The 11,518-nt window shown below is 41.3% G+C and overlaps 1 protein-coding gene across 1 annotated transcript; it reads left to right on the top strand.

The window, feature by feature from the left end:
• Positions 1-9,425, top strand: LOC124264710. Its single transcript, XM_046699476.1, has 5 exons — positions 1-250; positions 1,960-2,175; positions 6,426-6,474; positions 6,605-6,717; positions 7,361-9,425. Exons 1-5 carry the CDS (start codon positions 1-3, stop codon positions 9,034-9,036), a joined length of 2,304 nt encoding a protein of 767 aa, XP_046555432.1. The 3' UTR covers positions 9,037-9,425.
• The last annotated feature ends 2,093 nt before the right edge of the window (positions 9,426-11,518 follow it).

Raw genomic sequence — 11,518 nt, forward strand, 5'->3', positions numbered from 1 at the left:
ATGCTGGGCAAAGGTGGTTTTCAAGTCAAGTGTTGGCAGTTCAGTGGACAAGGAGAGGATCTTGAAGCTCCAAAGGGAAAATCTGAATCCAAAATGCTGCTCAAAGGAACAAAGGAGCACCTACGAGTATTGGGCATGGGTTTGAATCCTGGAGAAGATCTGATGGAAATTAAAGTAACACTGAACTTCTCACAGAAGAAGAAAGCTCAACGGACTGGTCCCAACTTGGAAGAGACAGACGCCCCAAGAGGTATACCAGATAGACTCACAAAAAGAATGGTCCTTGAACAAGTCATGACCATTCATGATCCTCTGGGTTTCTTAAGCCCATTAACACTTTTCGCAAAGATGTACTTGAGAGGCACATGGATATTGCAACGGCAATGGGATGAGGCACTCCCTCAGAGTCTCCAGGGGAAGTGGATCAAGTTCTTCAAATCTATGTTTGAAATAAAAAATGTGAAGTATGACAGGTGTTTACGCCCAGATGATGCAATTGGAAAGCCAAGTCTTGTCATACTCAGCGATGGAAGCGACATCGAAATTAATGAGTGTATCATTGAACCCACTGATCAATCAGAGCAATCTTGGGGTGATATTTGACAGCACTATTAGCCTTTAAAAGCACGTCAATAAAATGTGCAAGAATGCCTACTATTTCATCCCCAACATAGGCTTAATCAGGAAGAACATCAACCAGCAAACTGCTGCCACATTGATGCAAGCATATGTAGTATCTCGGTTGGACTACTGCAATGCTCTGCTGCAGGGGATTCCAGAATATCTTCTGAGCAAGTTACAGAGAGTCCAGAACTCAGCTGCCCGAGTTGTGACACCCACAAAGAAGGCAGAGCATATAACACCTGTTCTGGTGACATTGCACTGGTTACCCATCCGACAACGTATCCATTATAAAATATTGGTATTGATGTTCAAAGCCTTGCACAACTCGGCACCAGTTTATCTCTCAGACCTTGTGCAAGAATATCAGCCAACACGCCATCTGAGGTCATCACAACAACACATGTGCCAGACTGTAGTCTGCCGGACCAAGACATAATGGTGAAAGTTCTTTTCAGGTTTGTCGGCCCAGCTTTGTGGAACAAATTACCTCTCTCTCTTCGATCAGTACAGACATTCAGTACTTTCAAATCCAGATTAAAAACTCATTTGTTCAGCATTGCATACGGAGTTCAGCAACGCTCTTGAGCAGTCTTCTCAAGACTGGATATTTGCGCTATATAAATGTATATCAATGTAAATGTAAATGTAAATGAATGTACTCAGGTACAAGTCATTCAAAGGTGGCCATCAAATGAATGTTACCCCAAAAGACCTCCGTGAAGCAGAAAAGTTCATTGCAACAATCCTTGAAGACCTACAAAAAGGCTCAATGTTGAATTCAGTGATGATGACATATGGACTGTCGGGGAACGCATGAGAAGGTTCAACGCCATGACATCAGACTCGACAATACAGAAACTCCTACCTGCATGCCACTATGTTGCAAGGCTCTACATGAAGAAGGCCCATGAAGCAGGACACAGAGGAAGAAACGCTACACTTGCCAGATTCAGACAACACTATTTGGTTCGTCATGGAGACAAACTGGCAAACAGTGTGAAGGCAAACTGTCAGTTGTGTAAGTTAAGGGAGCCAACGTTACTCTCCAAGGAAATGGACCCCCTTCCAGAAGCGAGGTTGACGTTTTGTACACCATTCAATCATCCAATTTTGTTTGGACCATCTAAGATACGAGGTGAAGTTCACAAACGTACAAGTGGGAAGGCTCATGGAGTAATATTCACATACCTTGCTACAAGATGGTGTGCTTGACTACGACACACACTCATTCCTCTTAGCCTTCAGCAGATTTGTCAGCATCAGAGTCTGTTGTCCGACAGAAATGGTCAACGTCTCAACGCAATCTCAAGCCAGGTGATGTAGTTCTTGTTGCAGACAAAAGTGTTCTACGCGGAGACTACAGGCTGGGATTGATAAAGGAAGTGTTCCCCGGCAGTGACGGCAAAGTGCGCAGAGTGACCTACAAGAACCCTAAACAAGGTGAAAAACAGTCGGTGTATACTGGAGTGAAGGACACTACAGTCTCTCGCAGTGTGCAGCGTCTTGCGTTGCTTGTTCCAGTCGACAGGTTTTCAGAGATGGAGGATTCAAGTTCGTGTTGCAAATGATTTTAGTTCCAGTAATATTTTCAAAAGAGTGACTTTAGTTTTAGATGATTCTAGACAGACACTGATCGCAGCGACGCTTGTCCTCCCGGAGTATTGGAATCAGTTATTCAGAGACATTAAGTTTTATTAAGTTGAGTGCAACTCACCGCTCACAGTAATTTTGGTATCAAGGGGGATAACTCTAATTGGGGACATTATGAGCGGAAGTTGACGGTTAAAAGGAAGCCACGCGGTCTGCGTCATGAAGAGATAATTTTGAAGATTTATTTTGCAGTAAAAGAGCAGGTAAAAGTCTGTATTCGCCAGGAAAGTTTCACCTAACGTTTCAAATCACTTTAATCTATTACTACGCTAGGTTCTGCTTGAGTTTCAACGCAGTTACATCTTTGTCTCATGAATGTTTCATCAAGTCGCAAGTGACTTTCATGTATGTGTTGGAACCGTGTTGTTACAGTGGAGTTCTGCATTAAACAATTTAGACTTTGAGTTGATATTCCATGAATACGAAGAGGCTTAGCCATACACCCACATCGCAAAACAATACAAACGCATTGTCCACTCCCTCATTCAATCAACCACTTCACCAAACAAACAATCTCTCAATCAACCATCCTCTCGACCAACAAACCTTCAACCAATAAACCTTTCAACCCCCGAAACACTCACACAAATTATGAGGAATTCAGCCATTTCAACACAAATAACCAGGAATGATAAATTCACAAAATTTCAAAACCTTATTTCAAAAGTGACTTCCTTTTCCGCTAGCTTTGCATAGATCTTATCCAGGTCATAGGTTGGGATTCAAAAATCAACATAAAAAACCCCAGAAACAGTTCGGCATGGATCCCCAATCAAGCCTTGGGTCTAGTTTTAGTGAGCCTGATCTTTATATTGATCCAGGAGCCTGTTTTCAGTGAATATTTCATTAAGATGTGTCTCCAGCCATAATTATGTAGACGTGTCCGTGAGACACCACGTGTGTCCACAGTTGTATTTAAGACAGCAGGTGATAAGGCGAGTTGCTACAGTCTTTAAAGGATAATGTAATTTGATTCTGTACTGTGTTGGAAAATAGGCCTATGGAATTCATTATAAGAGAACGGTGTAGTAATCACGTATGGATGGGACTTGGCGTGGACAGAATATGGGGAGAGACCCAACTAGCCAAAGTTAAAAGTCGAAATGAACATTGACTACATGTAACAATGCAGATGAGTCAAGATACAAGATGTGTCAAGGTCATGCCAGAATTCTGCTGTGCCCAATTATGTGGTATCTCGTGCATGTGGGTTTCGCCAAGCCTAGGACCTGTTTCAGTGCAGATGTTAATTAAAACTTGCTTTCATCACGAACTAGGTTTGTTGTTGTTTTGCTCTGTAATATAGTAGATCGTCAACATGATCAGGTACTAGAAACAGATCACCCCTGAAGAAACCAGAAATGGGCTCCACACATTTTATCTACGTGGGGCTTCGAACCCGACCTCGGGCGTGACGGGCCGGACCATAACCACTATGCTTCTCCTTCCCCCTACACGGCCTCTATGTACTACGGTTTTCGCGAAACATTCAGGTGTGAAGTTTAAAGAAAGGTTTGAAATCAGATTACATACTCCTGTATTCGAATGAAACGACGCGCAAAATGAAAGCAACGACAAAGCGCTGTGTGCAATATCGTGTTATTCCCGTAACAACTCCGACCCCTGCCGCCTACATGCTTTCCCTTAAGCAAATATATTCGCAACCTAGATCTCAATAACGGTTGGTTGGCGTGCTCGGGGATAACCCGTCGTTAACCAGTACAATCTAACTCTACACCGACTCGGTGGAACGAGGAAGTTAAGGTAAGTGGGGTTGCTGGCGATATTTGCCAGATTTCATGTTTCATTTCAATTCTAACAATGTTAAGATAGAAATACGTCGGTACGCCGTGATTGAACGACCAGGGGTGAAATAATACGGTGGTAATAGTCTAAAATTTCAGCCATGGTGTTGTTCTTCCTGTGTGTGACCTTCCCACTGAGGGAACCGACTACCCTCACCTCAAACAAGTTGGTGTGTAGACTCACCTATACACTGACGCCAGTTAATTACTATGTCTATCATATGTACATATAACACAGTTTTGAGACAGTGTCGGTGCATAGTGTCAAGTGTTATTGCATTTGTTGGGAAATTTCTTACAGCTTGCTTTCGTTTTGGAAATGAGTTTTGCAATCTTGGCCAGTACATCATATACGCGACAATAAACGTAAATGCACCAATTGGAATAATAGTAATATGAAAAGCCTTTACAGGGGGACAAGACCAAACTAAAAAATATTATATAATCTAAACGTATTAAAGTTTACATGTTGTATAGGGGTGACACCATACTTGGGTTGTTAGGTGGCGTCATGAAAAACCAATTCTTATCAGTATGCACGTGATTCCCTATATCCATTTATCAATGGTTATGTACACAATATTGACAAGAGTGATTTTTTTGTCTCCTTTTCAACAGTAATAGATAGACGATATGGGAATGTGAGAACAAGTGACAACATAGAAATGAATCATTATTATTATAGGATATTTATATAGCACACATATCCACGCAACTAGTAAATGCACAAGGCACTGGAGTGTTCCCTTGATCAACGGATGTCTTTTTTTTGGCATTGTTTTAACCAACTCAACTCCCTGGGGAGTATTCAACTCATGCAGCCTGTTACCTCACAAGGTACCCATTTCCAGCTGGGTGAACTGGGCCCCCAATTCATGTAGTCACAGTATTTTGTCCAATGATGCTGCACGTTACTATACCCGCAACTTGGTGTCTGCATGTGTTCGTGTGTCCACCATCTGGTCACCTGCCATCGGATGATATTTCTATATCAACGTAAGAATGATGTCAATCACATGACGTGTTACTATGACAACTCTTGTCTCTTTGTACCCTCATAAGGTCATATGTTTTGCAGTATAGTTTCTTTATCTTTAACCACATGGGCACAATGTGTGGAGCCCTTTTATGGCGTCCCCCGCCCTGGTATTGCTGGAAAATTGCTAAAAGCGGCGTAAGACTAAACTAAACTCAATCAATCAATCTTTACCTTTAACAGGAAATGGTTTAATCCAGTTTTACTTATTTAGTACAAAAAGAGGCGTAACTTTATCAGTGACCACATCCTCCTTACACTGTTCATGAAATTCATGTTACTTGGAATTTGAGGATTACTTCTCACAAGTTACTTACTTACCAAGTTCTGACTATTTTTGACAGGAGTTGTTACAGAAACAAAGACACACAAAAGTAAACATAAATCATCAAGTAAATTGATTGGCTGATCAGACGTTAAAACAAACAGATAACTAGACACACTTGGTACAGCGAGGTCAGGGCCTCATCAACATTGGTTCCCCGTCAAAACCTAGCAGCCGGGACATACGTATATACTCAGAGATAACTTTGAAGATGACTAAGTACAGTTACTCAAACATTTCAACCTACATAGACTGGGTTGTAGTCTCTGTTACATTATTTTCATGTCATCTTACGTTAAACGTCTTTTCAATAAATGATGTGGTACAGGATAACGAGATGGTTGGATTATCCATTGATGAGGTCTTAGCAACCAGAGTATGGGTCACGTGAGAGGCTTATCTATTGATGACGTCACGTGTTGGCGATTAAATAATCATTAATCAAACTCATCATTTTAAATAGGCCATACATGCCAATATAGACATAACTTGGTAATCCGTGTGAGAAGTAATCACCTAACTCCAAGTTATTTCAAGAATTTCATGAACATGTCATTATGATGTGGTAACTGATAAAGTTGTCTTTTTGTACTAAATAAGTAAAACTGGACTAAACTAGTTCTTGTTAAGGTAAAGAACCCCTGGGCAGCAAGGGTAAAACCATATGTGTCACGTGTGCTTTATTAGATATTGACTGCAGGTGAACTTGTCCTTTGATGCTTGAGTTTTCCCCTTATATATCTTACAGTGAATATGGAAAAAAAGGAGTATGTATAATGTCTGATTCACTCAGTGATTATACATAACCACTGAAATTTTCAGGGATTATACATAATCACTGAGAAATAGACTAGAATTTTAGATATTCATCTGCGACGCTTGTCATCTGTGGAAGCACTGGTATATTTACAAATTTGAAATGAACACCTGCTATCGTTTATATATTATTATTATCATGTATTACATCTGCATCTTCTGTTTGCAGATGGCGACGTCTCAGAAACTGCAGCAACATTTCCTCACATGCACCATATGTACAGAAGTATTTGACAATCCATGCACCCTTGTCTGTTATCACACATTCTGTCGGAAATGTGTGGTAAACTACACAAAAACCAAACCAGATGCCATCAGTGCCAAGTCTCTGCTGTGTCCTTTCTGCAGCAAGATGACGAAAGTGAGTGCCCCTGAGAGACCAATAGATGAGTGGGCGGATGACGTGACACCGAGCTTTGTCATCCAGGGACTGCTAGACTCTTTTGGCCCCGGATGTAAAGGTAAGGATGAAAGCTGCACTGGTTGCAGCAATGCATGGTGGTCTATTGGGTGTGTCTTGCACCACACTTAACAGAAGGAATAATAAACACGTGCAGTTAGACCTACGATCTGTTAAAGACTCGGCTCTGGTCGTAATGTTTGTAGTCGTCCCAATAAGACACGCTGGCCCTTTAGCCTTTGCAAAGGCAAGACAACTCCTTACTGAAATGTGTACTATGCCCTTTTTAAATCTACGTGTTATTTTGAATACACTCATTATTTATGGATACGTGTTTCAATTTGTACCTACACAATACCCATGGATGTGGTAATACTGCATGTCTGTCTCAGAAATCACTTGGTCGAAGTGGAAATGAGACATTTAGGTGATGCCCAGTTTTCAATGTGTCAGTCTATTCACTTGAGTTCCTGAATTTTTAAGTAAGTCTAGCAGATGTTTGTACTTTATCTCGTGTTGTGAAGTAGCTTACACTAATATTAAGTAGTAATAACCTTTGACAAAACATGAACATTCTTTGCCATTACATATATAGATAGATTGGGTGAATTTAATTTATCCCACCGCCCTTATATAGATAGATGTGAGCACAAACACTCGGTGATATAATGCTGGCCGCTTGTCCTCAACCATGTTTTCTCCAGATACGAAGAACTGCACGTGCTGTCATCGCGAAGGGGAGACAACTCTAGCAACTGTGTGGTGCTCGGTGTGCGATGACGCCCTGTGTCACGCATGTGCTAGGGCGCACAGTCTCATCTCAGCCACTCGTCATCACGATACAACTGACCTGTCTGGTGAGGCCGTTATCCCAAGGAAACGAAACATCAAGTGTAAAGAACACAAAGGTGAAAACATCAAATTCCTGTGCAAAGATTGCAAGAAAGTCACCTGTCACACCTGTTGTGTTATCTATCACAGGAAATGTGAGTCAGTTGTCACATTGGCGTCGGAATTACCTGCATTGAAGTCCCAGCTGTTGAATAAGAAGGACACTATTTTGACGAAGAAAATGGAAATGGAAGCAGAAGTTGATGCAGTAAAAGTGGACGTCACTAGTGAAAAAGATAGATATGCAAAAATAGAACAGGGCATCAAATCTGTTGGTAGCAAAGCTAGAGAGACGATAACGCTCATGGAAAGTAAACTCCTAGAGGAACTGAAAGAAGTTTCTGAAAAGCACATTGAACAAATGACAGCCGACATAAAGTCGGGTGAAATATCAATACAGATGTACCGACAACAGGCTGAGCTGATAGAGCAGACTCTACAATCTGAGTGTGATATGGACGTTTATGAGATGTATCAGGGATGTGATGCCGGTGATGTGGATACTGTCGGAGACGTAGACGTGAAGAAGAGGGGTAGAATAGCCAGGATCATGTTCATACACAACACATGTACAGACAGGCTGAGAAGAGCACTGGACGTTCTACAGCTGGGTGAGATAGATGTCCAGTATGACGGTATGCAGCCCCTGTGTCACAAGACCCTGGTAAAGTGCTGGACCTTACAAGACTCCATTAACGCTAGTGTAGCAGGAGACGAGTATGAAGTATACCCTGTTGACGTAACGGTGTTTCCGGTGAATGGTACATACACATTGGTTCTAACAGACTACGACAACAACAGTGTGAAGTCCTTCTACACCAGGAACAAACAACGACGTCACAGCAAGCTCCAACTGGGGGGTTCACCGTGGGGTGTAACAAGGCTGAAACACAACCAGGTGGCTGTCACTGTGATGCATAGGAGGCAGATTGTAACAGTTAAAGTGAACCCTGACCTGGTGCTGCTGTCGACAATCACAACCAGCAAGCAGTACCGGGGTATAACGTCTCTGACACCATCAACACTAGCAGCAGGTTCTGAAAGATGTGTGGATATTCTGGACATGAGAGGAAACGTCATAAAGTCGATGAACACTGTAGGTAGCAGAAAGGAAATCATACAATCTCCTTCCTTTCTTTGTACAACAAGAACAGGAAACATCCTTGTGTCGGATAGAGGTTCGAAGCGTGTCCTGTGCCTGACAGCTGAAGGGGACGTTGTGTTCACCTTCCCTACACCAGGACGCACAACACTGGGATATCCACGTGGTATCACAAGTACCAGTACAGGTGACATCCTGGTTACTGACTACTATCAACATACTGTTGTTCATCTTACAGAGTCAAGACAGTTTGTCAGAAACATACTCACGGAAGATGATGGTGTCTTGTTCCCGCAAGGAGTTTGTGTAGATGGACGTGGCCGTGTTTATATTTGTAATTACCGTTCAGGTGAAATCAAAGTATTCAGTTTCAGTAACACAATATAGACCTTTGATTCTTTCTCAAGTGATCATTGCATCTGTAAATATTCCAATTAACTACATTTACAACGGCCTCCTGACTGCAGATTGACGGAGCTGGTGTTGATAAATCATCACATGTAATGTACTGTGTGACTGAGCATATCTAATATATAGTGTGAATGAGTATTTCTGACTGTATAGTGTGAATGAGTATATCTAAGGTATAGCGTGACTAAGTATATCTAATATACTGTGTGACTAAGTATATATATCTAATATACTGTCTGTCTGACTATATCTAATCTACAATGTGACTGAGTATATCTAACATACTGTGTGTCTGAGCATATCTAATGTACTGTGTGACTGAGCAAATCTAATGTACAGTGTGAATGAGTATATCTAATATACTAGGTGACTGAGTATATCTAATGTACAGTGTGACTGAGCATATCTAATATACTGTGTGTCTGAGTATATCTAATGTACAGGACCGCCTCCGTGGTGTAGTGGTTAGAGCGTCCGCCCGAGAGAGCGGAAGGTCGCGGGTTCGATCCCCGACCGCGTCATACCAAAAGACGTTAAAATATGGAACTTGTTGGTCCCTGCCTGGCGCTCGGCATTAATGGGTACAACAAGGACTGGTCGGCTCGGAGTCAGTATATAATGTGTCTGAGTGGGGTATTCATGCTTCACTGCGGCATGGTATCTCAGTGGGCTAGCACTATAAAACCAGCTTCAGTCTGGGCTAGTACAAGCAGCCGCACATACACATACACACGCATGCCCGTTGTCATATGAGCGAAATATTCTCAAGCACGACGTTAAACCCAATTTCACCTCACCTCACCTCTAATGTACAGTGTGACTGAATATATCTAATATACTGTGTGTCTGAGTATATCTAATGTACAGTGTGACTGAGTATATCTAATATACTGTGTGACTGACTATATCTGATGTTCAGTGTGACTGAGTATAACTAATATACTGTGTGTCTGAGTATATCTAATATACTGTGTCTGAGTATATCTAATGTACAGTGTGACTGAGAATATCTAATGTACAGTGTGACTGAGAAGTCTATTCTATAACCGAGAATATATGATATACTTTGAGACTGGGGAAAACTGATATTTAGTGCCAGTTAGTATCACTTGAATGTCCATTGAACTTCGTGTACCGTATACAAATCAGAATAAGTTTTATTGTGGTGTATTAGTATATGTAGCAGGACTGAATCAATGAAGACACACTTACTGGTATCGGTGTATATTATCTTTAGCTTAAACTTAGAATGCAAAGCATAATGTGTACATAGGGCTATTACACTATTTGTGAAATTACTTAAATTTCTAAATTAATCCATTTGTATATTAGGTTCATCAAAATGGACTGATATTCTGTCAATGTGAACAGTTCCGCGTATGTGACATTTGCTTCAGTGCTAATCACCTTTACCTCAACTTGGAATTGATGTCAGATTCCAAGCCTGTTCTTTGTACCTTGAATTATTTTGCATCGTTATAGATATTCATATTTCGTGGATATAACTTAGATTAATGTATGTAAATGCAAACTTTCTTGCTATTTCGAGCAGCCCGGAGAAAATGTTTAATTCCATGTGGGTAGTACTAGTACTGCTTTCTCCAGCAGTAACTGTGACTTCTGTGTGTGTGAAGATGAATTTACAAGATTTGTGTTCCGTGTGATATGATTTACTACTTCTCGATCAACGCGTTTCCAATTACATGTACTACATCAACGCGTTTCCAATAAACGAGATCAAGTACTTCCTGTTATACGACTATTCTCAATAGCCTGTCAAAGGCACTGCTCTGTTCACAGGTTGTGTCTGCGAGTAGTTACACAGAAAAACTTGTTTCCATGTTTATAAGTGCAGTCAGGTAGTGTTTTGTATCTATTATTGGGATCTAGAGCTGAAATTGTGTTGTAGGGTTAATGGATGACAGGGTCATCAGGGTCACGTGTATCCCTGTGATCTTGGTATGGGAGTTCGTTGTGCAGAACTGTGTTTATTAGGAGCCGTAAAACCCTGTTCGGTCTGGGTATCCTCAAGATTCAAGATTCAGTAACATACTTATCTTTGTATAGCGCCAATATCCAGCTCAGCTGCTCAAAGGCACTTTGTTTTTTCCCTTGATCATTGGATGTCAATCTCAATGGCACATCGTATTTTTCAATCTCAACTCCCTGGGGAACATACAATTTTTGCAGCCATTTAGGCGCAGTGTAGACATTACTTGACTATGATAAAGGGACAGTATGACTTAACCTCTATCCACCGACTATCCATGTGTTAGAGGGACAGTGTGACGTTGCAACTGTGAAGTGAATATTACATTTAACCTCTATCCACCGACTATCCATCTCTTAGAGGGACAGTGTGACGTTGCAAATTTGAAGTGAACATTACATTTAACCCCTATCCACCGACTATCCATGTGTTAGAGGGACAGTGTGACGTTGCAAATTTGAAGTGAAC

This window comes from Haliotis rubra, unplaced genomic scaffold (genome assembly GCF_003918875.1).
Source record: "Haliotis rubra isolate DU_JTF1 unplaced genomic scaffold, ASM391887v1 Scf939, whole genome shotgun sequence".
In the NCBI taxonomy this organism is placed as follows: domain Eukaryota; kingdom Metazoa; phylum Mollusca; class Gastropoda; order Lepetellida; family Haliotidae; genus Haliotis; species Haliotis rubra.

What these genes read in the sequence shown, in the direction of transcription:
- LOC124264710 (XM_046699476.1), top strand. Translation starts at nt 1, where the DNA reads ATGCTGGGCAAAGGTGGTTTTCAAGTCAAGTGTTGGCAGTTCAGTGGA. An exon ending in AGAGACAGACGCCCCAAGAG is followed by an intron (nt 251 to 1,959) that starts GTATACCAGATA and finishes TTCTTGTTGCAG; the next exon opens with ACAAAAGTGTTCTACGCGGA. An exon ending in TTCAGAGATGGAGGATTCAA is followed by an intron (nt 2,176 to 6,425) that starts GTTCGTGTTGCA and finishes TTCTGTTTGCAG; the next exon opens with ATGGCGACGTCTCAGAAACT.